At 32.5% G+C, this 27393-nt stretch overlaps 1 protein-coding gene across 1 annotated transcript; it reads right to left on the minus strand.

The window, feature by feature from the left end:
* Nucleotides 1-1696: 1696 nt before the first annotated feature.
* On the minus strand, nucleotides 1697-26227 carry LOC140052294 (uncharacterized). The gene is made up of 5 exons (XM_072097781.1): nucleotides 25940-26227; nucleotides 21577-22107; nucleotides 20472-20893; nucleotides 17964-18071; nucleotides 1697-6743 (listed from the first exon to the last, which is right to left on the minus strand). Exons 1-5 carry the CDS (start codon nucleotides 26057-26059, stop codon nucleotides 6242-6244), a joined length of 1683 nt encoding a protein of 560 aa, XP_071953882.1. The 5' UTR covers nucleotides 26060-26227; the 3' UTR covers nucleotides 1697-6241.
* Between the last annotated feature and the right edge of the window lie 1166 nt (nucleotides 26228-27393).

Consider the following 27393-nt stretch of genomic DNA (forward strand, 5'->3'; position numbering starts at 1 on the left):
GAAGTGTAAAATGATCGGAATATGTCTAAATTGGTTTGCATCACATTACACATAATTATGAGGAATTAAAATCCAATTGTTATAAATTGAATATGTTATGTAAATTTAAATAAGAGTAATGAAATCTGGAAATAATGAGGCAGACGTGATGACGTCAATTGTTTTACGGCATAAATTGGTTGAAATCAATTGAAAACGATGAATAATTCTAACACCATGACTTTATTTCTTCTTTAATATTTGTTTATATAAATTGGTTTAATAAATAACAATTATGCTGTATTGATCTACTATAAATTTATCAATATTTCATCTTCTTGTATGATTAACAATATTTATTCCTTATTATTATATGTCTATGTTTCAATTACACGAAGGCTGTTGCGTAAATGTATAAAAGGTTAAACTCGACTGATTTTAATGTCTTATGCATTTCATGCAACTGAAGATACATACGTTCACGATATAAAATCAATAAAAAGGCTTTAGAATCTTCGGTAAACTGATTCAATCATATACATCATTATGTTGCCAATAATGGTTCAATGGACGCCGCGATCTTAATTTTTACATTTCTTAGTTGTTAATCTTACTCAGTTTATTTTAATAGTATGTATGTGTGTTTTATTATACAAGTTAATATTTGTCATGATAAAGGATACTTTATATTTTGTATTTCTTTTCCATTTACTGTAGGCTAGCAAGTCGACGTAGGCCTATTTAATATAAAATCTCTTCAACTATATAGGTCTATAGAATAGGCCTATTTAAATATTATCGCGTATTTAAGCTTGGTTCCCACTAGAGACGCAACGCAAAGACGTTAATTACGCAGCGCAAGTGATTCGACCAATCACAAGCGATGGATTATTCGAACAGTTGCTTGTCTGTCTGAAGTTCAAATGAATTATGAATATGAATTATTAATCAATTGTTTGCATAATCGGAAATTCTTCTGTTCTGTTGCCGACATTGTAATACTTGTTACTATAGGCCATTGAGAGTTTATGGTGCGGCCCATTAAATATTATTGCAACTTACATCGAAATAATGAGCAGTTTAATTAGACATTCTTATATTTACATTAATTACCATATGCTTTCAAAATTAATAATTTACTAGATATCGTCGTCATATGGGCTATGCCTATAGTATTAAGTAATGTAATGTTGCATAACGTCTCTGCTGTGGCGATATGATTTCAAAAAATGATTTAAAAAAAATATGCTCCTTGAGGATTTCGAGGATTCAGGTTACGTATTAATATTTATACAGTATTATTTATTTATTTCACAACACATGTTGATGACATAAAATGGCTGGTGTGTACCACGTGAGCTGAATGTTGTCTTTACATTAATGTTGGTGAATATGAAACAAAATGGCTGGTGTGTACCTACCACGTGACCTGAATGTCGTCTTTACATTAATGTTGATGAAAATGAAACAAAATGGCTGGATTGTACCACGTGAGCTGAATGTCGTCTTTGCTACTATGGGTGGAGTATTAATTTAATCTCGGAGTGGGTTGAAATCTGCTACGTTTACCATAATTGCCAGACATGCAGCAAGCTTCATACAAGGCATAGTAAACCATAGATTCAATACGCGTTTCCAAATTTAAGTTTCTGATATCAATTTTTCAATCTTGCATTCATTGTCTGTTTTTTAAAAATTAAAAAAACCAATCAAATAATTCAATTCCAAAATAACTTTAATAATAACAATAATCATATGAAATAAAATATTTAAAATGTGAGCCACACCGTTGCTATGCTATAGGCCTAGTCTTTATATTCATTCTCTTAAAAAATTACCAAGGGATAAAATGTACCATGGACAATGACATTAATAGATTCACTCGAAATATACGTTTCTATACAATATAATTACAAAATGATATTTCCATATCATATGTCCATATATGGGATGGGAATATATCAACAATCATTTTTTTCCTAAACATTTTCTTTAAAAAACCTTTTCAGCTAATTTTTAACAATAAATATAACAATACTGAGTTATTATATAGTGATTATCGTAACGTTCTTCTAGTCTACTAAAATTGTATTTATCATTATGTTATTGGATCTATATATCTATTGTACTGTTCAATTACATATTCATATCATGAATTTGAATTTGTTTCATAATTATGCTTTTCATATTTATAATGCAATATCAATATATATATACATATATATAACAAATACTTTATAATCATTTTAATCCTAAATATTGATATAAAGATATTGTTTTTTCAAAGCACCAATGACAATATACAATATTCACCTTTTGTTTAAATTTACTTTGTTTTTATTTGACATACTATATTCACAGGGAAATAATAGAATGGGAATGTATCTACAGAAAGCACTAACGCTTTTATTTCACAAACAAGATAATAACTAATCAAAATACAGAGAAACAAAATTGAACAACAGCTATATTATCATAAATGTTGCATGTAGACACTCTGCCAGAAAAATATTAGAACACTTCCTAAACCAGAAATGTTTCTAAGTTCAAAATTGTCATAATTATTTTTAACAGTGTCACCAGTACCAAGTTGTAAGAAATTGTACATTACGGATATATTATTACTCTAAACCTGTCTACACATTCAAACTGTATGCGAGTAAAAAAAAATCAAAACAAATCTGATGTGCCCATACAGTATATGGACGTGACACAAAGTACCATATTTGAGCATATCACTACCATATTTGGGCACATCACACTTTTTTTTGTAAAATTAGTTTGATAGTGTAGACAGAGCTATAGATACAGTAGAACTCCTGTTAAGGGGACAATAACATTAATTATAAGGTTTGTTTTGCACATTAGTGTTAAAACATATATTTCCCCTTGGAAAGTGTCCCCTTAATAAAGGGTGTCCCTTCAATAGCGGTTTGTCGTAGTGCTAAAACGTATATATTTCCCCATGTTCATTTCATAGGTAGGTAGGCTGGAGAAGAGTGTTCCAAAAAATGGGTTTTAGTTTACCTGTATTTAGTATACAAATGAGTGTCATAAACTAAGTGGTTTTCACACACTGGTCTTACACCAAGAAATTATATATTTTGTAGCTTGTAAAGGTAGAGATGTACTGGACGCAAGAGGCCATGTTAATGAATGAAGTTCAGTTGTATAAATTATCCTTATGTTTTATAATGTTCAATTAATACACAAAATGTAAACTTAGGAGAGCCTTATATGGTTTATTATTGCATTTATCCTCAAATACAATCAGGTGGAATTTAATCAATGTTTACTATAGCACCATAGTATAACACAGATAAACTTAAACAACTACAAATAACATACAATAAACTAGAATGGTGAAGAATATACATTATGTATGCTAATATTATTAACAAAGCAATTTGTTGGTTTATATCTGCTGTACAAACCATTGTTTTATACCAGACATTGACATTTCATCACTGTCCTACAAGGATTTACACACTTCCTTCATTTAACATATCCATTGGGTAAATAATCTCACTACTGTACCATCTGTTCTCACATCATCAGTACATTTAAATATTAACCAATTTTATTTACTTTCACAAGATTACAATCATTGTTATTATTTATTAGCATATTTGTTATGCAACTAAAAGTTAATAAAGTGATTATATCTACATCAGTGCATATGATTATTACCATGATTTAAAGAATAAATTATTACTTGATTATTTCTAAATAAATTTTTATCTTTCTATTGAACTAAGACAAAGCTAGTTCTCTTCTTCTAAAAATTAAAGCATTAATAAATATGTTGCCAAGATTGTCAAGATAATTTAAAAAGCAATGATTAAAGTGAAAACAATAATCATGCTTTATTTATTTATAAAACCAGTTCTAAGGAAAAAACTATGCAAAAATATTTGCTTAAGGTTATTTTGAATTCATAAATCATTGGCTCGAAAAAGGTAAAATGATTTCTTTTAAAAACAAGATTGATAATCTTGAGAACCCCATAGATAGATTACTGGTTGAACAATAGCATTTGGATTGTCATTTCAGAAGGTATCTTATGCAAGAAATAGGCATAATAATATCAAACTGCAAATCACGTACTGTGTTAATAGTACTTTATCTTTCAGACAAATGCTAGAATTCAAGAATTTAGTGAGCATGTGTTATTAGGTTTGGTTGGTTTAAAATCAAATGATCATTAAGAAAAATAAAACTTGTATAATAAAAATAAATACAGTAAACGCACCTGTAACTTTGTACTTTAAATATCTATTCTTAATACACACATACATATCATTTGTGTGGAAGCATGTATTGTAACATTAAAACCACGATAAACAATATTTGCATAAAACCATATAGAGAAAACTAACAGTCATATTAGATACAGTAACTTGTATCATCATATTAGTTTCACTATTGTAGTAACCTCTATGCATTGTCACAACAGATACAAACGCATCAATTTACATCTTACATTTCATTTTATACAATTAACAATATAAATAAAATTGTTTTAAGATTTCTTTTCTCAAGACAAATAATAATAGCATTGAAAGAAAAATTATTTGAGAATTTTGTCTAAACTACATATCTTATTTGCAGGGAAACATTTGATGTGTCAGAAAAAGGGATATTAATTAAGGAGACACCTTTAGAACAAAGTTATACCCTTTGTAGGGATGTCCAGTGAATAGGGATGGAAGATTACCTTTTCTTTACCATTTATTAAACTAAAACTATTGATTTAGATTTTGTTATTTATATAACATAATAACATAATTTGTTATAACTTTATTCTTATATTTAGTATGGCCAGCATATAGCTGGAAACACACATCAGATGAAAAAAAAACCTAACAAGACACATGTACAGTTACTGGCTCTGTTATTGGCCACATTATACTTGGTCTCATTACATTTACATTATATTTTAAACAAAAATAAAGGAATAAAGAAATCTACGCGATTGAAATAAGCGGCCTGTTGCGCTATTTAGATTCATGGAATCTTCTCTATTTTAATATGTCAGTCTATCATCATTCTCCTCCTCCTCACAATACTGTACACCTACATTTCTTTAGTTACATAATAAGCACCATTTTCATCATATTTTATTGCCGTTGCTAGGCAACTAATTGGAACTTGCATTCAAATAAATATATTGGTGATAAAAGATCACATATCTAGCAAATATACTGAAAGAAAGCTACAAGAAATGTGCCAATACACAGTGCCAATACACAGACAAATCTAAAGAATTAGATCATTTAAGACATTAAATCAAAAGCAAAGCTTTTCAAGACGACCAAATAAGGAACAATAAATGCCATGATCTATAACTCGCTGACAAAAGGTTTAATTAGTTTTCCAGAAAGATGGCATTTCTATTCATGATAGAAATACAATTGTATTGTATATCCTAATTCAAAGAAAAACAGATCTAGAAGGTTCTACCAGCAAACATTAGTTTGCCTGGTAACCAAGTATAAAGTGCAGATTGGCCTAGGTGAGATGTTTACTAAAGAGCTCCATATCACTGTACACATACAGCTGTACATTAAATAATGAAATGCTTTGTTCTGTTTTTTTAAGGACAATATTTAACCAATAAAAACTAATCTATACTGCATAGGTCTAGTACCTAATGAAACATGTAATGAAATTATATGAAAACGTAGAAAGTGAATTTTCAATTAGAGCAGTATTTATATTAGATTTTACTACAGTATATCATTAAAATCCATTGGACAGATGCATTGTTGCCGATGATAGAATTACAAAACATGTGACATTTCCCACATTATTAACATATTAAAAACAGATTTCATAAACCTTGTTATATCACAACTTAAATAATTAAATTACATGGAATATATTCTTAATACACCAAATGAAAATTTAAGATATCTGTATATACCTATAAACACTGGCAAACATCCAATACTGAAAAAGCTAACTTCAACATTAACGGGGGAAAAATCATGCAAGGTTTTTATAAAAATATTATTATTAAATCAACTACGGTAATTCCAATCTGTACATTTCCTAAAAAAAGAGGGAGGGATTTCAATTAAATTATTCACCTGCATCTTACACATAAATACACAAGCAGCATCAACTGTCTAATCTAGGTGATTTGTATAACATTGAGTTGTTCTGTTTGCATTTTTTTTGCTTGGGAAATTGACCAACAGCAGCAGAGCACAAGTTTGTATGAAAAAAATTGGGTTTTTTTTTCTCTCAATTTTTAAAGTTAGTCTTCATCGCTGTCTGATGAGCTGCTGTCATCTTCATAAAAACCGTGTTTGCGATGTTGCAACATTGCTTCCATTGCTGCATCCGAATCAGGATCAGATTTACGAATAGCAATCCAAATTGCAAATGAAAATACGTAGAGAGCTAAAACGGGCATCAGTGACAAAATGACAGCACATTTAACAGTTCTACAACCTCTTGTCGGCTTTTTGCGTGCTTTCCTTCGAATTATTCTCGTCTTTCGTTTCTTTTGCTTCTTAAACTCACGAACAAACGGCGTGTCTATTCCCTTCTTTGTTAGGTTTGCCAGTTGTGTGATGTTCCACTCTGGATGATGAAAATGGATATCAAATTTTTGTGCCCAGCGAGCAAAAACTGCCTTCTCGGTCATAAATAAATGGCCTGATTTCAGATTGTGTTCGCTCCAGCTATAGTAGAGGCATTCTTTTGTTCCATTTGGTTCATAGTAATGATAAGTAGTTAAATTATCATTATTATCCCTAAAAAAAAATAAGAATATTTACCAAAATTGTTGAAAATGTAAAAAGGGGAATTTTGTTATTACTGTAAATGTTTAATATTTATAGGTTTTGCAAGATGACAAAGATGCACAATTTTATTGAAGCAAAACAGTGTGAATTAAAATATTATTAAGCAATAACAAATATGCCACATAATCTATGTACAGTATTATATACAGTATAATATTAATGTACCAGCGAAAACAAACCAAAAATATATTAAATATTATCTGTTTTCACAAGCATTAGAAAGCTTGCATAAACAGATTTAAGCTGATCCAAATAATATCAGTTTTAACCTTTAATGTGCGATCAGTTTACTCTTTTATATCTACATGTGATAACTCTTAAAATACTGCACTTTTGATGGTTTTCAGAGATATACATCTGAACAGAAAGACAACACAAGTATGAGATAGAGACTATACTGTAGCTGAATTATCATGAGGAACAGCCAGGCATGTTCATTATTACTGTAGCAATTATTAAAATTAAATTTCAATAAAAAATTATAACAATACAACATAAATAATTTTAATAGTACCACAGTATGCACAAAGACGACTCAAAATATGCCCAGCGATAGTTTACGCCTACATGGCGAATCAAAGCGAAAATTGTTACACTATAAACAATTTATTTAAAAAAAAAATGTAAATTCAGGTTTAAAAATAACATTATAGACCTACATTTTATGGATTCCTACTGTAATCTTAGGAATACTGAACTAGGCCTTGGGATGGGGGTGGAAGGGGACGCCTTTATCAAGTGAATCACAATTAAAAGAGCTAACTGTAAACAACAAGATATATCAAGAAAAGAAAATGTGTAAACATACTGTACAGATTGAGTTATAATATATAATGGTTACTAGTAAATATGGCTTTTGTTTTTGTCGTCATTGGCCTGATGCTACTGTAGCTTGTAATTTGGGAGAGTCCTTTGAAAGCAGTTGAAAGATACTGTTGAACACCCACCAAATCCGTCAAGTGTACGGCCTGATACTCAATTGATATCAATATGTCAAAATTGGTGAAACAAAATCATTTTATTTAAAAAATACTCTATACATGCAATGATTTGGTTTGTATGATGACTTTTAAGCGTGTATGTCAGGAAACAATATTTACAATCATAGAATTGCCTACACAGAACTATATAGCTGTTACTTATTAACTTCTGTTTTGAATACCAATGTTTGTTACTAGAATCAAACATATGTTTCAATATATACATGGTACCAACAATTTGATTTTACCATGTGTTATGCACTAAACTTTAGTTACAATGAATTAACATTCTTAAAATACAAAATAAATAAATAATAGACCTCGGGCTATATAATAGACCTAAAAGGTAATATTAGTGTACAAGAATTTAACAATACAGTTGGACAGCATATGGTAATTGCAGATAATAATGTCCATAAATACCAGTACTGTAAACCACAACAATTAATGCTCTATTATATTACTTCTTTCTTATTAGTTGACCTTGTGTGTAATGTATTTATAGTAAATAATGGAACTCATTGGAAATAAAGTCAACCACTTAATTTTAATGTCAACTTAATACATGTACTTTAATGTAATCCCAATATTCTTTTGAAATCATTGTATGTATTGTATTTTACATAAAAGATATCGAATAAAGTCAACCTATAAACTTGATGTTAATCGCAACTATAAGTACTATACAGCAATTAAACTTTAAAGAAGAAAAAAAATGACATACCAAGTAAGTCATACATTACATGATTTAGTTTAATGTTGGTTCAATTGGGTTTGCTATGTATTTTGGAGGTTCACGGTAGTTTTCAGGGTTTAGCAGCAGCAGCTAATTACTGATGACAATACAGTATCAAGCTACTCAACGTTATGCAGTCATAATATAACCTACTGTATTAGTTCCAAGAACATCAACATTATGTGAATAATCAATATTTTTCTATTTGGAATAATCTACTGAAAACCAGGATATTTTGCCATTGACACTTCATAAACCTATACAATATGTACTGTTTTCTGATTTTATTTCTGTATGTCAAGGGCTTCCCAGTGGCATAACGCAGTGGGCAGAGGCCCCTAGTTTAGCACTCCTAAGAGGCCCTTAAATGGTACTGTACAGTAGTTTGGGACTGCTCATGTTCTGGGGACACCGGTTTTTGTCAGACACAGTAGCCCTCATAGCATAAGGGCGTGTGGCGCAGTGTGTTGACGCTGGATTACCAATTGTGAGGTGGTGGTTTGAATCCAACTCTCACCGCATTGCTTGTATCCTTAGGCAAGGCACTTACATTTGCCTACCCATGTATGTGTATAAAATTGGTACCGGTTACTGTAGATCAAGACACAACTTTGATTATCCTGCATTATGGGAGTATGTTTCTATATGTGTTTGATCAAAAAAATGACCGGGGTAATAATGTTATATAAAGTGCCTTTGAGCATGATTACTCATGAAAAGGGCACTATATAAATGTATTATTATTATTATTATACAATGAACCCAAATCATTCAATATTTGATTTAATATAAAAATTGTAAATAGACTACTAAACAAAGAAATACAATCAAATAAATAAAATTACAGTAGCAAAGGCCTACTGTGAATCTGGGTTGAGGCAGGGGAATGTCGAGCTACCTAAACCTTTGCATTATAATTTCACCCCTGACATTAATGCTTTACATGTAACCCCAGAAGCCTCTTAATACTGTTTTACTGCAAATACAATTTACATTCCCTAAAATTACGTGCGTTACAGTAAACTACAGTTTATTCATTCCTATAGGTTTCCAATTTTCTGTCTTTCAAAATCGAAACTTTCAAAATGGGAAATGCTATTGATATTTCCACAGTTGATTTATGCGTCCTGGGTATGACTGGCAGTGTATAAGAATCCTGCTAACCTGGATTAACAGGCAATAGCACAATGTACCAGTGTTCTCCCCAAGATTCACATCAAGCGTCACGCTTCCGCCCCCGGGGGGAGGACCATTCCGACACTAAGTCCCACCCATGTATATAAGAATCCTGCTAACCTGGATAAACAGGCAATAACACAATGTACTGTAGTATTCAAAGAAAAAGACACAAACCATAAGTGGTGTTGGTAGTGCAGCTAGCTTACCTGGATAAACCGACATTGGCCTATTCCCTCCGAGACGAGAGCTACAACTCGAATACAATTTTACAGAACACCCCTATCAGATAATGGTACATTCCATAAACCCCTGCCATAACGTGGTAGCATCCCAACACAACCATATCATTTAGAAAATTCCCTTAACAAAAATGGTACAGTCCACAAACCATGCCCCATGTGGAAGAATCAGAGACACACACCAATATTCTCATTTTCTTTTCCAGAGGCTTGTCCGAGGGATAAGACAGGAGGGTTGTTTATTTTCATGGAAAATAAATATACTCTTTTTTATTCAGCTTTAGCTAGGCACGAACTATAGTGATATAGTGCTAGTAATTGTTTTGAAGGTACAATGTGATTATTAGTACTTTGCTTTTCTTCTGTGTTGTATTGATTAGAAAAAAATGTGCAATTCTTAGAAAATCACTCTCACAACATTCAAACAATGAGAATTCACAAATAAAAAATTGGATATTAGGAATAAATAATGTATATTTAGCTAGTTTAATACAGGAATTTATAAATATCTTCTAATAACCGATTGCATTATTAACTTTTTTTGTTGAAACACATTTTGTATAAAACTGAGCAAAATATTTAAAATATACAGTAGAATAATAGGTTCTGAGGCCAAATTTCTAGAAAGGAATTTCATCAATTTATAATTTCTATCTATATAATTTTGATCCTTATTGTACAAAGCCTTATTCTTGTCTTAAAGAGACCATATACAGTATATAAACAGCATATATTATGCATAGTAGGGTACCTACTGTAGTATAGTTACTTCTGATTCAGAAAAGAAGGGTTAACAAAATGGCTGCATGTGCAATTATGCAAAACTATCAATGAATACAAATAAATATTTGAACTCATTTGATAAAATCATTTTTGCTTTTACTGTAGTTCTCTGGATACATTAAATTGGCCATCTAATTAGCATAATTTATGCAATAAATTTTAAGCATAGCAATAATGACAAAACACACCATGATTTGTAAGTAGTCATGAGTATTGAAAAAACACTACTAATTTCTAACAATCACATTCTTACTGTATTATTCATTGTAACAGTAAAATTTCATGAAACATTTTTCGAAAATGTAAGTATGAATTTTACATAAATGTGAAATCATTTTCTTTCAGTATTTTCAAAAGGGGATTTTGTTCACATCCAAATTGATGGCTGAATGAAGATAAACAAGGACAATCAATATTAACATTTTGTAATGTACAAATACATTTGTAATGTACATTGAAACTGCTCTATCCTGTTCCTGTTTGCAAAAGGTGAGGGAATTTTCTGGTTTTTTCCTTCATAATAATCAGGTTAATTAACACTAAAAACGTGTTTTAATGTAAAGCTTTATACGATAACTAACTTTTTCTGGAAAAGGTTTGTCAGTTTTCCAAAAATGTAATCACTTGGATTTTTCTTACAAACTGAAAACCTTCAAATCCTTGATTTAAAATAAAAACAGCAAATGTTTTGTTGCTAATTATACAAATGTGCCAAGAAACTAAATCGTTTACTCAATTATGGCATTACAGTACATTACAGTCCTAAATATATCACATGATTTTATGTTTTTCAGGATTATGGAAAAATTTGGGAATTTTAGAATTCAACTTTAAAACATCTGAAAATACACAAACCAAAAGTGGTTTAGTAGTCTATAAGTGCTAGTTTACCTGGATCATTGACCCATTCTCTCTGAGAAGAGAACTATGACTCGAATATATAAAATTGTATGAAAAAACCCTATCAGATAATGGTACATTCCATGAATCCTGCCCTCAAATGGGAGCATCCCAACACACAACCATCATCATTTCTTGGACTTTAACATCCTTATATTTTATGTAATGTCAACAGTACTAAAATATGGAGCTATCGACAAACGACAACACCTTCATTGATTGACCTATAGGTTGGTCATCGGTCATCTTTCGTCGCAAATTGAATCCCTAATGAAAGACTGGATCATTTTAGAAATTACTGTATGTTACACACTGTTGGATATTATGATAATTACAACATTTATTAGCTCACTAGGTGGCAAGCTGACTGAATAATATGCCAATCTTTACAGGAGACTTATTTCAACAGCTTGACCATTGACAATCATTATTCTATTGTTTAATTACAATACTTGATACACATCATCACAGTGTACACTAGGTAGTAAATTACGCCTTATGTCAGTGACATATTATTATTTTAAACTAAGGTGATAAGTTAATAATATTGTTATCCATCAAATAGTCAGACTCTACTATTTTAAAAATATAATCTAATGCTAGCCAGAATAGTACCACTACAACTTTTTTAGGACCAATAATAATACTATCTATATTTTAACGCGGAAAAGCTTGTATCGCTACAAAATCTGTTCTTCTACTGTACAAGGCAGTGATCAACTTGATGCATTACTAATTTAATTAATTTAAAAAATATTTGGTAGAGTTAAATTATAATTAATCAAATATAAAATATCTAAGAAAACCGTATTATAATGGTTTTGTCCTATTGTAAATTGTATATTTAGACTATAGGAGTTAAATGTTATAGACATAGTATTGTATTGTATATTTAGACTATAGGAGTTAAATGTAATAGTATAATGCATGGTTTTGTCCTATTGTATATTTAGACTATAGGAGTTAAATGTAATAGTATAATGCATGGTTTTGTCCTATTGTATATTTAGACTATAGGAGTTAAATGTAATAGTATAATGCATGGTTTTGTCCTATTGTATATTTAGACTATAGGAGTTAAATGTAATAGTATAATGCATGGTTTTGTCCTATTGTATATTTAGACTATAGGAGTTAAATGTAATAGTATAATGCATGGTTTTGTCCTATTGTATATTTAGACTATAGGAGTTAAATGTTATACAAATAATGAATGTTTATGAGTGTAATGGTACAAATAATGGCACGAGGTGAATGATGAAAGGTTATATTTCAACGAGGCGATGAGCCGAGTTGAAATATAACCTTTCATCATTCACCAAGTGCCATTATTTGTACCATTACACGAATACAAAACATTCATTATTTGTTTTATATAACATCTAAATAAATTCTAGTTATTTGAATCAAATAAAAGGTAGCCCTAGCCAAAGTTTACTACATTTCATTCACACACATTGATTAAAAACAGTAACATTTCGTTTTAAATAATTTTATATTAAATGTTATATTTATATGGATTTCGTAAACACACCTACTTTTGTGTTAATTATGTCAACAAACGACCAAACAATCCTAGGCCTAGCAAGGCTAAAACGCCTAGGCTAGGCCTAGCCTAATACTAGCATGGCCTAGGCTAGACCTAGTAGCCTAGTACTAGCTTGGCTGAAAGGCAAAACTTCGACAGACAATTGGAACTTATCTAAGCTAATTATGGTTTTTCCAACAATTCCACGTCCTGTAGGGATGTCCCCATTAATTAATCAAAATCCTAAAAACGATCTAAAGCTAATTTAAATGCCTTTTTGAATGAAATTAGTACATAATGTCCAAATCGTACACAAATATCTGCTGCTGTTGCATATCTCGCGGTGGTGTTTACAAATGAAACTCAGACCAGACGACAGGTGGCGCTGTTGTATTTCACAGTACATAGCCATATCATAGGATAATTTGTGTACTAGATTTTTTTTCATCCGCGAGACGTTTTTTTTTTCGTACACAAAAATGTTTCAAAAAGTACTATTTAACGATCGTTGAATAGTGCGTACTATTGCACGCCATGTGACCCACAATCGTCCAATCAAATGACAGGAATTTATTTAGGTGTTATATAAAATAGTATAATGCATGGTTTTGTCCTATTGTATATTTAGACTATAGGAGTTAAATGTAATAGTATAATGCATGGTTTTGTCCTATTGTATATTTAGACTATAGGAGTTAAATGTAATAGACATAGTATAATGCACAGAATGTCATAACACATAATTTAGAATGTTATTTTAATTCCCTACAGTATAATGTATGTTTTCACTTTTGTGTTTTATTTCTTGTTATTGTTTGACTTACATGACTCTGATCAACTAAATATCATTCAGCATTTATTTTGCCAACTGAAGACAGTTGTAGAGTAGTATCATATTTCTGTAATACTGTAGGTCAGTAGAAATAGTTCAGCCATGAACAGAATGTTTTAGCTACAGGATCAATGGATACTGTACTTGCTATTAAATTGACATAAATTAACATCAAATTTAAGAATATGTAAAGATCTGCCTACAGTACACTATCAAACTAGTTTGTACTTACCAAATATGGTAGTGAGGTAATATATATGGGCACATCCCATTTTTACTCGGGGTACCCGAGTCTAGTACTTACTCATTTTCTCCTCCACCATCTGGACACTATTGAGTAAAAAGTGCGATTTTTAAAGTACTACTCCTCCCTTATTAGTTGTAGTATTGAGCTGGGATTTGGCATGAACATACTACAGGGACATGTCCTCAAAGCTATAGAGCCGGATTTTTAATTTTTTGTTAATTAATTTGTTTAATTAAGAATCCACAATGTGTGACACACACCACAGCGTTATGTAGTTATATGGTTATATGCGGCTTCTTGGCGTAGTGGTTATCACGTTTGCTCAATACGCAGAAGGTACCTGGTTGGAGCCCGGGCTAAACCTTTTTTTTTAAACTTTATGGTGAAAAGTACTGTATACGCAATATGATAATTATACACAGTATATCTTATTATTATTTTTTTAAATACTTATTTTGTGTAATCGGTAATTATCACTTTTACACATGTTTATTTTGCTTTGTGCTTATTACCATTTATTTGTAATTTAAATGGATTAAAAAACTTTCTGTAACCCACAATTTCAATGTAAGAGGTTTCGTAGTGTAGTGGTTGTCAAGTCTGCTTAACACGCAGAAGGTCCCGGTTCGAGCCCTGGCGAAACCTATTTTTCTTTAACTTTCTAACTGTATACGTCTGTATACAGCTTCTTTCGCTGTACCCCGAGTATTGCACATTCGTGCTTGTTTTGTCACATAAAGTTTGATAGTGTAGACAGAGCTTTTACAATTGGTGACTGAAAGACGACAAATAAACAAAAAATATGTCATCTTAGACATGCTTTCCTTGGATTTATGCAAGTACAATTTTCGTTAGATATAATGGTACCAGTATTTTTTTTCAAATTTCAAAATTGGATTGTTAATCTTATACTTATTTTAATTCTATCCAAAATAGGAAATAAAATTGCACATTGCTATATTTTATAGAAAAATTAAGATTTGAAAAAAGTAAATATGGAATATAATATTGGTATAAATACTGTAATATTATATTATCAATATTGCAATACATGTTTATCTAATCAAAAAGTTGTTTGCTAGTGAATTATGACTGTGTATAGAAAAAAATGTAACAATATTCTTCAGAATGATTGTACAGTCGACTCCGCCTAAGTCGAATTCGCGTAAGTCGAAAAATCGCGAAAGTCGAATTTTTAGGAAAGTCCCAATTCTTTCCTATACATTACTGTGTAATTTTTATTTGTAAGTCGAATTTTTCTAAGTCGAAATTCGTCTAAGTCGACGTCTTTTTGCGGTCCGAATACACACATTCTTTAGTGATTTATATCGTATAAGTCGAAGTCACAAATTACGCGGCAACAACGTGCTAAAAAAGCCGATGAAACGTACGTAATTCGAGGGGATAATGTGGGACCATATCGGTTCTCTCAAGCAGGTTGTATAGTATAGGCGGCGTCCTACAACTCGCGCTAGTGTATAGTGTATGAGTTGTTTGAGAGTTGAGAACTTGAGCGGCGTTTTGTGGGTACCTATTTTGTGATAGACAGATGGCAATAAACAATGGATACCGATTACGAATAAAAACCGAAATGTATTTATTATACGTTTTTGTATTGTTTCGGGCTTAAACCATAAAAGAAAATACAGTTTATCATTGCCGATAAAGAGGCTTAGCATTTATTAGGCCTAGCTAAGCAAACGCAATTCAAGAAGGCTCATCGCGTGGGCCGCGATCGCGACAGGGCAGGGTCCACTAGGCCTAGCCATAGCGCGGCTAGTGAGTGAACCTAGGCCTAGCATTTTTTTGGCAAATCTGTAAGTCGAAGTTCACGTAACTCGAATTTTTATACCGGTCCCATTAGATTCGACTTAGGCGGAGTCGACTGTATTACTGTAATGTATGAACAAACACATGGAAAAATACTTGTATATTGCAGCTACAGTAAACAGCACAGTTTGTGCTTTGACCTTAATAATAGCAAGGACCATACCAATTTGTACACCTGGGTGGAGACAGGCAGCTACTGTACAGTAAAGTTTGTGCTTTGACCTTAATAATAGCAAGGACCATACCCATTTGTACACCTGGGTGGAGACAGGCAGCTACTGTACAGTAAAGTTTGTGCTTTGACCTTAATAATAGCAAGGACCATACCCATTTGTACACCTGGGTGGAGACAGGCAGCTACTGTACAGTAAAGTTTGTGCTTTGACCTTAATAATAGCAAGGACCATACCCATTTGTACACCTGGGTGGAGACAGGCAGCTACTGTACAGTAAAGTTTGTGCTTTGACCTTAATAATAGCAAGGACCATACCCATTTGTACACCTGGGTGGAGACAGGCAGCTACTGTACAGTAAAGTTTGTGATTTGACCTTAATAATAGCAAGGACCATACCCATTTGTACACCTGGGTGGAGACAGGCAGCTACTGTACAGTAAAGTTTGTGCTTTGACCTTAATAATAGCAAGGACCATACCCATTTGTACACCTGGGTGGAGACAGGCAGCTACTGTACAGTAAAGTTTGTGCTTTGACCTTAATAATAGCAAGGACCATACCCATTTGTACACCTGGGTGGAGACAGGCAGCTACTGTACAGTAAAGTTTGTGCTTTGACCTTAATAATAGCAAGGACCATACCCATTTGTATACCTGGGTGGAGACAGGCAGCTACTGTACAGTAAAGTTTGTGCTTTGACCTTAATAATAGCAAGGACCATACCCATTTGTACACCTGGGTGGAGACAGGCAGCTACTGTACAGTAAAGTTTGTGCTTTGACCTTAATAATAGCAAGGACCATACCCATTTGTACACCTGGGTGGAGACAGGCAGCTACTGTACAGTAAAGTTTGTGCTTTGACCTTAATAATAGCAAGGACCATACCCATTTGTATACCTGGGTGGAGACAGGCAGCTACTGTACAGTAAAGTTTGTGCTTTGACCTTAATAATAGCAAGGACCATACCCATTTGTACACCTGGGTGGAGACAGACAGCTACTGTACAGTAAAGTTTGTGATTTGACCTTAATAATAGCAAGGACCATACCAATTTGTACACCTGGGTGGAGAGAGGCTGCAAAGTGTCTTGCCTTGGGATTCAAGCAATGTGACTTATAGTCAAGATCATTAGTCTTTAAGGTGTAACACACTGCACCACACGCCCTCATATAAATTCTCAGCTCAATAAAATGATGGATATGATATATAAGAAGACGATAATAATAAATTAATATTTAATATATCAACACTTAATTCAACACTAATTTATTGGCTGCAATCCAAATTAATATTTAATATATCAACACTTAATTCAACACTAATTTATTGGCTGCAATCCAAATTAAATTATCAAAGGTTCATGTAAAGAAAGATGAATCTATGGCTTATAATTAATAAAAAAAATTATAGAATAAAAAATATTTCTTAATGGTCAAGGTACCGTGTTGTCACGACCTACTGTGCAGATATAAGGTTCGAATCCTAAACCTATTGCAGAGATCATCAATTACATATTAATATTATAATATGTAAATGTATTTAAAATCATTTGATATTTATATGTGCAATTAGTTGTAGCATAACATTAATTATAAATGCATGAAATATAATTTAATGATGTTATCAACTTCTAGCATCTAAACACTTTTCCAATTAATGAAATTCCTGAAATAGAAAATTAACATAAAAATGTATTGCACAAATTACATTGAGTCATCAGTGGATAATACTTACACACAATATCGATGGCTAAGCATTCCATACACGTCAATCCTGTCACAAACATCTATTGCAAATAACATAGACATCCACCCTGTTGTAAACCAGGTTTTGGCTTCTTTCCTAAAAACAGCAAGTGAAAAAACATATTTAACATTCAGGATTTATTATTTTTTGGATATTCAGTAATTACTACTGTAGATGTGATTGTGAGAGATTCTTGAAGAGATAGTGGTCCAAAGTCCCTTTGTATTATTCCCAACTACTGTTGAGGGTAAGGGTGTTTCTACAAGCTTGTAGCCTAGATTTTTTTACATTCGTTTTACTACAAATGGGCAAACATCGTCATGAGCTAGGCTTAGGCCTATTTACCACACTTTCACTGGTGATCTCTAGTTTAGAAAAAGGCACTTTCGGAAAAAAGAGGGGCTTCTTCAAACCCACAAACCATTTTATAATACTACAGTATGGACAATAAAATAATATCAGTATCACAAGGGGAACAGCAGAGGAAAAAACACTGCTTCAGTTTAAATAGTGCACAGACTATTTCAAAATATGAAATTGGTCAATAGGTCCATTTCATGAGGTATTATCGAATTGTCATGTATAACTATTTTTACCCATAATTGTTGTTGTTACTTCAATATTATCTGAGCCTATTTATCTTAAGTATTACATCAAAATTCGTCAAAACAGATCCCAAACAGATTCTAAAATGTTATGGAATTATTAAAAACAATTTCTTTGTCGTCATGATTAAATTGGAGATTTAATATTTTACAGCCAAAAGTTGAGGCTACATGCTAAGGTAAAAACAGTGACACATGTACTTTGTCCTAAGTGGTCTAGACTGTGATTAGCACCCATTGTATTCAAGGAACATACAAGGAAATATAAATGCCACATTTAGACAATCTTTAAAAACGTACAGTAGGTAGTCTAATTGTGGTTTATGAACTGTAGGCATATATACAATGTATATATACTGTAGTTTTCACATTCCCTATGTTTTTTTAGATCTAATTTAAGGTCACAAACTACATTTAATGTACTGTATAAATAAATACTCTATGTTCCTATTGCGATAGCTTTTTTCCTCTTTGAATGGTTAGAGTAGCCATATTCTGACCGATTAACTAGACTGAATTTGATGACAGCTGAATCAAAACAAGATTGTTTTACCGGTATTTTTGTTACAAATATATTATATAAATTACAGAATAGTTTTATTTTAAATATGTTGACTATCAATTGTAGGCATTTGGATGTTCTAACTTTTAAACATCTTGCATCCAAAACTGATAGTGGAAAGCATTGTATCCCAACACTAGATTTATTTGTTTGTGGAATACACTACCGGTCAATATTAAAGACGCCTTTGTATGCGGAAGTTGGGTACAATTTAAAAACATGCTAATGGACCACTTTAAAAATACTATGCCTCTTTAATGTACAGTATACAATTATGGTATTAATATTACATATTTACATTGTTTTATGTTTTATTGTATGCTTTGAGTGCTGGTGTGGCACGCCTTATGGCGACAGTGGTCCTTCGACCTCTTTTGCCACTTCTTGGCACACTCAAAGTTTATGTAATTGTTTTAATGTTGCTAAAATTGATAAAATAAATGAAAAAAAATGTGAAAAAATACAGAGTTTCCCTCAATTTGTATACTGTAACAGATTCTGGCAAAAACAGAAAGACAATTAATGCAGCAACTAAACGTCAGGCTAAGCCTATAGCTAGCGTACGATGTTCGTACATTACTGTTCACCAGCTAGGCCTACAAAACTAAGCCTAGCTAGGCTAGGCCTAAAGACCGTCCATGAGAAGAGACTCACAGCGAGCTACTTAGGTAGTTCATTGTTTCTCTCTTACCATAAAATTACCATAAAACGTACATCTAAGACAAGGAATAACCTGGTTTAATGTTTGTAAAGTAATTTAGCTTTTTTGCGACCTATTTTAATGTCATTCCATTCCTCAGGGGTCCCTGTAAGCTCAGGGCCCCTAGGTTTAGACAGTGGGCGCTGATAGCCGTTACATCAATGGTCACAATACTCGACGACCACAACTACGCAATTTTGACACAAATAGTAGAGAAGTGAAATTCTGTAATATTTTATTTGGCATTATGGGGTTACTGTATATTACTATTCTGATATGAATAATGTACTATAGCCTGCAGGAACCTGTAACATGAAATGAATATACATCATTTGGAAGCAACGGTAGACGAAGGAGATGGTATAAGACAATGAGGCGTGAACGGATACACATTTTCACTTGTCACAGTCTGATAAATTACGACTGTCGTCCCAAAACGAAAGCTTGCCGAAAAGGAAACATTGTTTTCAGAATATGAAAGATATACATGACAACATTATGAAGTTTATCTGTTCTTTCAATTTCATTTCTATTATTATTTTGGGATTTTCCCATTTCAACCTGTAGTTTTACAAAGGAAATAAAAAGTAGGGAAATTATATAATAACTACAAAAATATTATGACATACCTTGTAAAACCAACCTCCTCCGTGAATATATTTTCAACGTCTTCTATCATTTTTGGAGATATAACAAAAAATTCAATGTCTGGATATCGTAATGAAAAATTCCGAACTAGATCGTAATATTTATCAGAAGTTTTGTTAATTGTGTCATTGTATAGCCATGGTATAACTGCTTTCTTTGTACGTGTTCTAGTATCCACAAAAATCTCATCAACTCTTTCTGTCTCATTCATTTTCTCCATGTTAACATGACCAATCACGCGCACTGTTGTTCGTTGGCCAACATCCTCTTCAAAACCGCGTGTAGGTGCATCATTCATGCGTATAACACATTTTGAACTGTCTATTTTTTCACCAGCACTACGGTTGACTAATCTACCGGAGCTTGTTACAAGGGCACACTGGCTGCATCTCATAGAAAGAGGCTAACAATACAAAATGTAAATAGCACAGTTAACAATCTCATTATAATCACATAATTATTTATAATTAAATTATTAAAATTAATTAAACCCTCAACTAATGTAGATATGGCCTTGTTTGGATCTTGCCTTGTTAGCAAAAGGTTACGGTACAAATCCTGTGACCTAAGCGCCATAAGCACCATTGTAGGGCTATGCATATATAATAATAATAATAAGATTTATAGAGCGCACATATCCACAAAGAGTTCAAGGCGCTTACAAATTGCTCAATTTAATATATTTAAATTTATTAAATATTATTAATATTGTCTACTGTAGAATATAATAGCTTTTAATAATAAGCCTATTAATTTCCATTTTTATTTTGTAATGAAGGAAAACTAAAATCAGTGGAGGTATATCCTAAATGTTGTAGATTAGTTGACGACATGTAATGTAAATAAAATTTAGGCTTTGACTATTAAAATATACTTCATAGTACTATAAACAGAAATACTTGAATTGTGGTCAAAATATATTCAATTTCCTATGTTGAAAGTACTATGATTTATGGTTTAGGTATTTATTTTGTTCATCACAGATTTTAGTGTGGAAATATTTGTTTTATAGTTATCATAAATCAAAAGGTGAATTACAGAAAAAAAACCGAAGACTGTTACAGGAACAGTAACAGTAACCCTTACCTTTTCTGTATCTACTTTATAATATCCATCAACCTGAAATGCGTCTGATGAATTTTTCGCTGATCTTGCTTTTTTTAAAGTCATCCTGCGAACTATACTAGATATCAGGTTGTCCATTTTTTCTAAGCTAACCCTTTGTGTCGTGTTTGGTAACGCACCTCCTTTACGTATCCTTGATAATGTTTTATTCCTAAATTCCTCTTCTTTACTTAAAATATTTATGGGTATAAATTTACTAGATATATTCACTTTGGTTAAATTACTCAACGTTCTGAATTGTTGAACAGGTGGTTTGGAATTTTTAATATATGCATCTGGATTCTGAGCTAATTGCGATGCGAAGCCGACACCGGATGGTGCTGCTCGTTTGCGCTCTTTTTTTGCGAGTTCATTTGCAAGAATATACTCTTTTGACCATACTTGGACTATATGAATTCGTGGAGTTTCATTGTAACTGCTTGCCATATAAAGAAACAATGTTGCTATTAAAACTGCGTTGCACATTACTAAAAGGGTAAATGTTCGGAATGTCTGCAAACAAATAAAGAAAAGTAAATTAATTGGTATACTGTACTGCAAGTATTTTATTAGATCAATAAATAAAAGTGGTGTTAGTGTACAGTACATACTGTACAGTGTACACTGACAGATAATACAATTCCTAATATTAAAATAAGAGACATAATAAATAAAGTGTAAAGCCTCTTCACAATACAGTCAACTCTCCCAATACCAGACTCTCCCAAAACCGGAATTCACGAAAAACCGGACTTTTTTGGAGGGCCCAATTTGTCCCTATTCTAAATGTACTGTAATTTATTATGAAAACCGGAATACCCAATTCCGGAATCCGGACAAATTATGAAGTACAAAACACGAAAATTAGTCTGAAAACCGGACTGACAGTTAAAAAACTGTCGCTGACTCGGATTCAATACATGCACAATGTACAAAAGCTTTTAACCATACCCTGACCATGCATGAAGTGCGCGACGTTTCGCGGTACGATCAAATAATGTTGCCATGGAGCGCTACACTGTGATTGACAGGTCAGTTCATTGTTAACCCACGAGGCGGCAATTGCTTTGTTGCGTATCGAACTGCGGTGGGCTTTTTCACATCGAAGCGCTATTGTTTTTAGCAGGGAGTTGTTAACAACTCCCTCCCTGTTTTTTAGCATATGAATTGTTTTTTAATAAAGTTCAATTTACATTCCACTTTGTGTCTTTGTTTTGTTTAAATCATTGTTAAATTCACAATTGCAATAGGACTTTAAAAAGGAATGTTTTCACTAAAAATGTGCATCATTATAAATTTGGAAATCATTATGGCAAAACGGAATGAACTTGACTTAACTAGTGTTAATAAACTTTGAAATGTTACTAATTAATTATTGTGTCACTATTGCTGGTCTCGTTTACCTAATCAATTTTCATCATTGCTATCAAATTACGTCAAAATAAAGGAGCTTAAAAAACATGTGGTCTAGGTGTGGGCGTTTTTATTTGATTATGACACCTCTGCACATGCACATCAATCAAAGCCCCGCTTTGCTATTTTTATCACCCCATGCTGCTGCTGCTGCAAGCTAGCTCACGAAAAACAATAAACAGACCGAAATTATGTTCACCGTACGTACGTAGGCCTTTTTGCCGTTAAAAACACATTGAGAAACAGTTTACTATTGTAACATGTTTTATTGGTACTGTACAGTAAATAATGTAACTTTTAAAAAAGGTAATAATATTAATAAAGTAGGCCTAGGCATATCACTAGCTTGACACAATCATAGCCTAGGCCTTCCCTACGCTAGACCGTACCGGGCAGCATTCGGACCGGTGATTCAACGCATTTTCAGTGACAACGTGATGACTTTAAAAATATGTTTTCAGGAAACCGGACTTTCGAAAAACCGGAAAATATATGCCCGCCCAAGGGTGTCCGGTATTGGGAGAGTTGACTGTATTATCCCGGTCATTTTTTTATCAAACACATACAGTGTAGACTTTATACAAGGTACTGTACCAATTTGTACACCTGAGTTGAGAAAGGCAAACATAAGTACATAGCAACACAACAAGTTTTATTTTACCAAGTGAGTTGTTTGGTTTCTATAGTACAGTAGGTATTAGCAATACCTCAGGGAACTACAGCACTACAACAAAAATAAATGGAGGATTGTGTTGGTAAATGTCTTCATTGACATTGTGTATTGTGGTTTTGCCCCTGGGTTTACACTATTCTGTGTACATACATGTGGTAACAAAACAGGAATGGTTGACTATACATATAACTGTTTGAACATTGGATCAATTTCAAAGTTACCGGTAGTGGATGTTTGGTGATGATGTTTTGTTGCCTAGAGACACAGTACACTGCTACAGTTAACATCTTCCACCTCTTTTATACAGTACTGTACAGTTTTTCAATTGACATATTAGGTGTGTAGTACACTACATGATTCACTAACTTTTATGTCGGTTCGATGGGTTTGCTATGTTTTTTGGGGGTTTGCGGGGTTTAGCAATACCTGTGGTAGTACTGTACATTAAGTACAGTATAATTTACATTAAATGAATGCATGAAGCAAGCAAGCAAGAAATAACACAATTTGTTATGGAGATGGTTTTCTATGAAAAAGTAATTAGTGATTGTTAATTTGTAACAGTTACCTAGTGTTTAATGAATTATACATGCACTATATCAAACGCGGTTAAGTAATTGATGTGTTATCGTCTTGACTACAAGACAATAATTAACTCCCACTTTCCATATGTATCAATCAAATTGTAAACATTCAGTATACTTTACACAGTACACCAATATAAATGTCAGTCATTTTTTTTTTGTGGCATTCATTCTGTAAATATTTTTAAAAGTATCGTATTTAAACAAAGAATCTACAGGTATATGTTGCTTTTGGTTTTTATTTTTTTGTAATTTTGCAATATCCAGTAACTGATAGTGCTGTGTACTGTAGTAAAAGACCAAATAAATATTTGTTACAGTGTATGTGCATGTCCAGGAATTTACAGAGTTTTTTTTAAAATATTTTTTAAAATAATATCTTTTGTGATGTACACACACCTCACTAAAGGATCATGCTATATTTTAATTTATAGAAAATTGAATGACCCCTTTCATTTGCTTCATTAATACTGAAAACCACCTTTAAAAAAAAACCAAAACTATTCATGTGGCTCCTAAAAGTTATGAAGGCGAGAATGTGCCCTTATCCACCCCACCCCCTTCCTAAGCTTTCTTGCTGGTAATATGGGAAGCAGTGTCATAAATGTTAAAAACAGGGGGGGAGACGGGTGCGTACACAACCCCCACCCTCCAAAATTGCCAAAGGTCCACATTTTATAGGGTCTTAAAATGAAGAAGTACTCAATATTATGAAAATGGTTCAAAATATATTAATCCGCACCCACCCAAATAAAATCCTGCGTACGGCCCTGAATACTAGCTGCATTAATGGAAGTTAAAATTGACCCTCAACACAATTAGAAACATCAATTCAACATATACCACTATTGAAAATGTATGGGGGGAATTTATTTAAACGGTTATTATCGATTATTTTTTGCAGAGGAAACAGAACCACAGATACTGGCAATAGCCTGTGAGAAAGGCCTTGCATTAATTAGACTGGATGGACATATAGGATGGGTGACCCTGCCCTGAACTGCTCTATTCCTTTCAAAATTACTGTGCAGTACTGGTAAATCTATTTGATGGTAAGGTCAGTGTAAATTTGATAATTAATATTCATATACGAAACCAGTACATTCTATAATTAAGGAAGTATATGCATGAAAACCAATATTAAAATTGGTAAATCTGAATAATACAGTTAGGTACTAATTAATAACAAAATCGTAAAAAGGAGTGAACAAAGCACTTTCACTTAGTGTGGCTGGCAAGAAATCAATAAATAATTTTTTTCTGGCATTTTTGCCATGAAAACAAATATTATTATTATTATTTTATGATTATTATGGCTTTGCATATAAAAGTATGCGGATAGTGCTGTACAAAAAGTGTTGTAATGGTGAAATCATTAACATACTGTACAAGCTCATGAACAACTTAGTTTAGTCCAAATGATTGGTTTAATATAGGGATTACCAACCATTCTTTCCCTTAACCAGTAGTAGACTACAGTGTATGGATGGGTGCTGTAAGTGTAAGTGTATGAATGAGAAAATACAAACAATACAATACAATAGTAACCTCTCAAACAACAGATTCTACAATTGTAAAACAAAAATTATAGTGTGTAAGCACACAATTTGTAAGCGTCAAATTAACAGTCAGATAAATCCGTTTATCCATTATTGTATTTAGTTTACAATCTTACCGCACATGACCGTCCACCAGGCCATTTTGTTCTAACGAGTTCATAAACTCTGGCTAAATCAACAAATTCATCGGGCGAGGCGGCGGTGATGGTGGACGGTAAATCCGAACGGCTTGCCATCGATGTTTCACGCTGCGAATTCCTCCCCTCTCAACACACCGTTTCCCACTTATTTTTAAACAAATAAGTCTGTATAGTATATCCAAAATAAATTTTAAAATCCAACAATAAACCACGTTTTATTACAGTTAAAATGGCAGTCCATTTACACCTTATACTTTCACTCATGCTCAGAAACTGAAAAGTCCGTGTTGAATGCTGGGAAGCAATAACAGTATTCGCATATCTCTCTGCTGTATACGTACGTGAGTCCGTACTCAACTCTGCATTCTCGGGTCACTTTATTTGTGGGTCACTGCGGTATGACGCTCCGAGGTTCTCAATGCTAAATTATTTGGATTTCTTTACATTTTAGTTAATTAATGTCTTTGAATTAATTTTGCATATACTGCATATTATTAAAATTGCCAAGGGTATATTATAAGTAGATTATAATCTAATAGCAGCCAGTAAAAATCACTGCCTAAAGTCGCCAGAAACCACCAAAACAAAGACAGTAGTTGACTTGTCATTTGTTCTTGATAATAATAATTGGTAGCAATCAGTCAAAACAATAATATAAAAGTGGAATATTACGTAAGATTATTTATTTATGATGGTATATAATCATGACTGTGACATCACATTTAGAACATTTTCATTATAATTAAGTACGCCTATCTAATTACTTTTTTTAAGACAATTGGGTAATGCAGTGTGATCAACTTTCATCATGATTAGTTTTCTTTATTTTTTTATAGGCATTTTAAGTACTTTAAAAAAGCATTTATTTTGTAAAGTCACTGCTGAATGTTCAATGATCAGAAGAAAATCCCTGATAATATATTCATAACTGTCAAATAGTAATTTCTGCTATTGGATTCATTGATGTAGAAAAGTGATTGATTGAAAACAATTGTTTAACAGAGGATGTGAGTATTGATCAATATAATCAATACCGATTAATAATCGGAGCCTATATTATGAACGCTTTTGGTCGTAAATCAATTGGGGCTCAACAAATAGGACATTGGATACGGCATGGAAACAGTAAAATTACAATACTTTTTATTGACACTCAAAACAAAAATGAGAATGGGTCTCAGTGGAAAACGTTTAGTTTGAGCCGCTACCGTTGTCTAGTCGAGTGGCGGCAAAACAATCGGAGCATTTCAATTGTCATATCCTGATTTGGTCATAAATAAACCCACGTACTATTTATTTTCGGCTTTACTCATAAGCACAAAGCTCTGACGTCATAGTCGAAAGTCCAAAACACATCATGTCCTTCGTGTGTCGATAGACGGCCCAATAATATTGATATCATTGATATTGATTGTGGATTGGCGGGTACA

This window comes from Antedon mediterranea, chromosome 6 (assembly GCF_964355755.1).
Source record: "Antedon mediterranea chromosome 6, ecAntMedi1.1, whole genome shotgun sequence".
NCBI lineage: Eukaryota > Metazoa > Echinodermata > Crinoidea > Comatulida > Antedonidae > Antedon > Antedon mediterranea.

What these genes read in the sequence shown, in the direction of transcription:
- LOC140052294 (XM_072097781.1), bottom strand. Translation starts at nt 26,059, where the DNA reads ATGGCAAGCCGTTCGGATTTACCGTCCACCATCACCGCCGCCTCGCCC. An exon ending in ATAAAGTAGATACAGAAAAG is followed by an intron (nt 20,894 to 21,576) that starts GTAAGGGTTACT and finishes TTGTATTGTTAG; the next exon opens with CCTCTTTCTATGAGATGCAG. An exon ending in CTTAGCCATCGATATTGTGT is followed by an intron (nt 6,744 to 17,963) that starts GTAAGTATTATC and finishes ATTTTTTTTTAG; the next exon opens with GGATAATAATGATAATTTAA.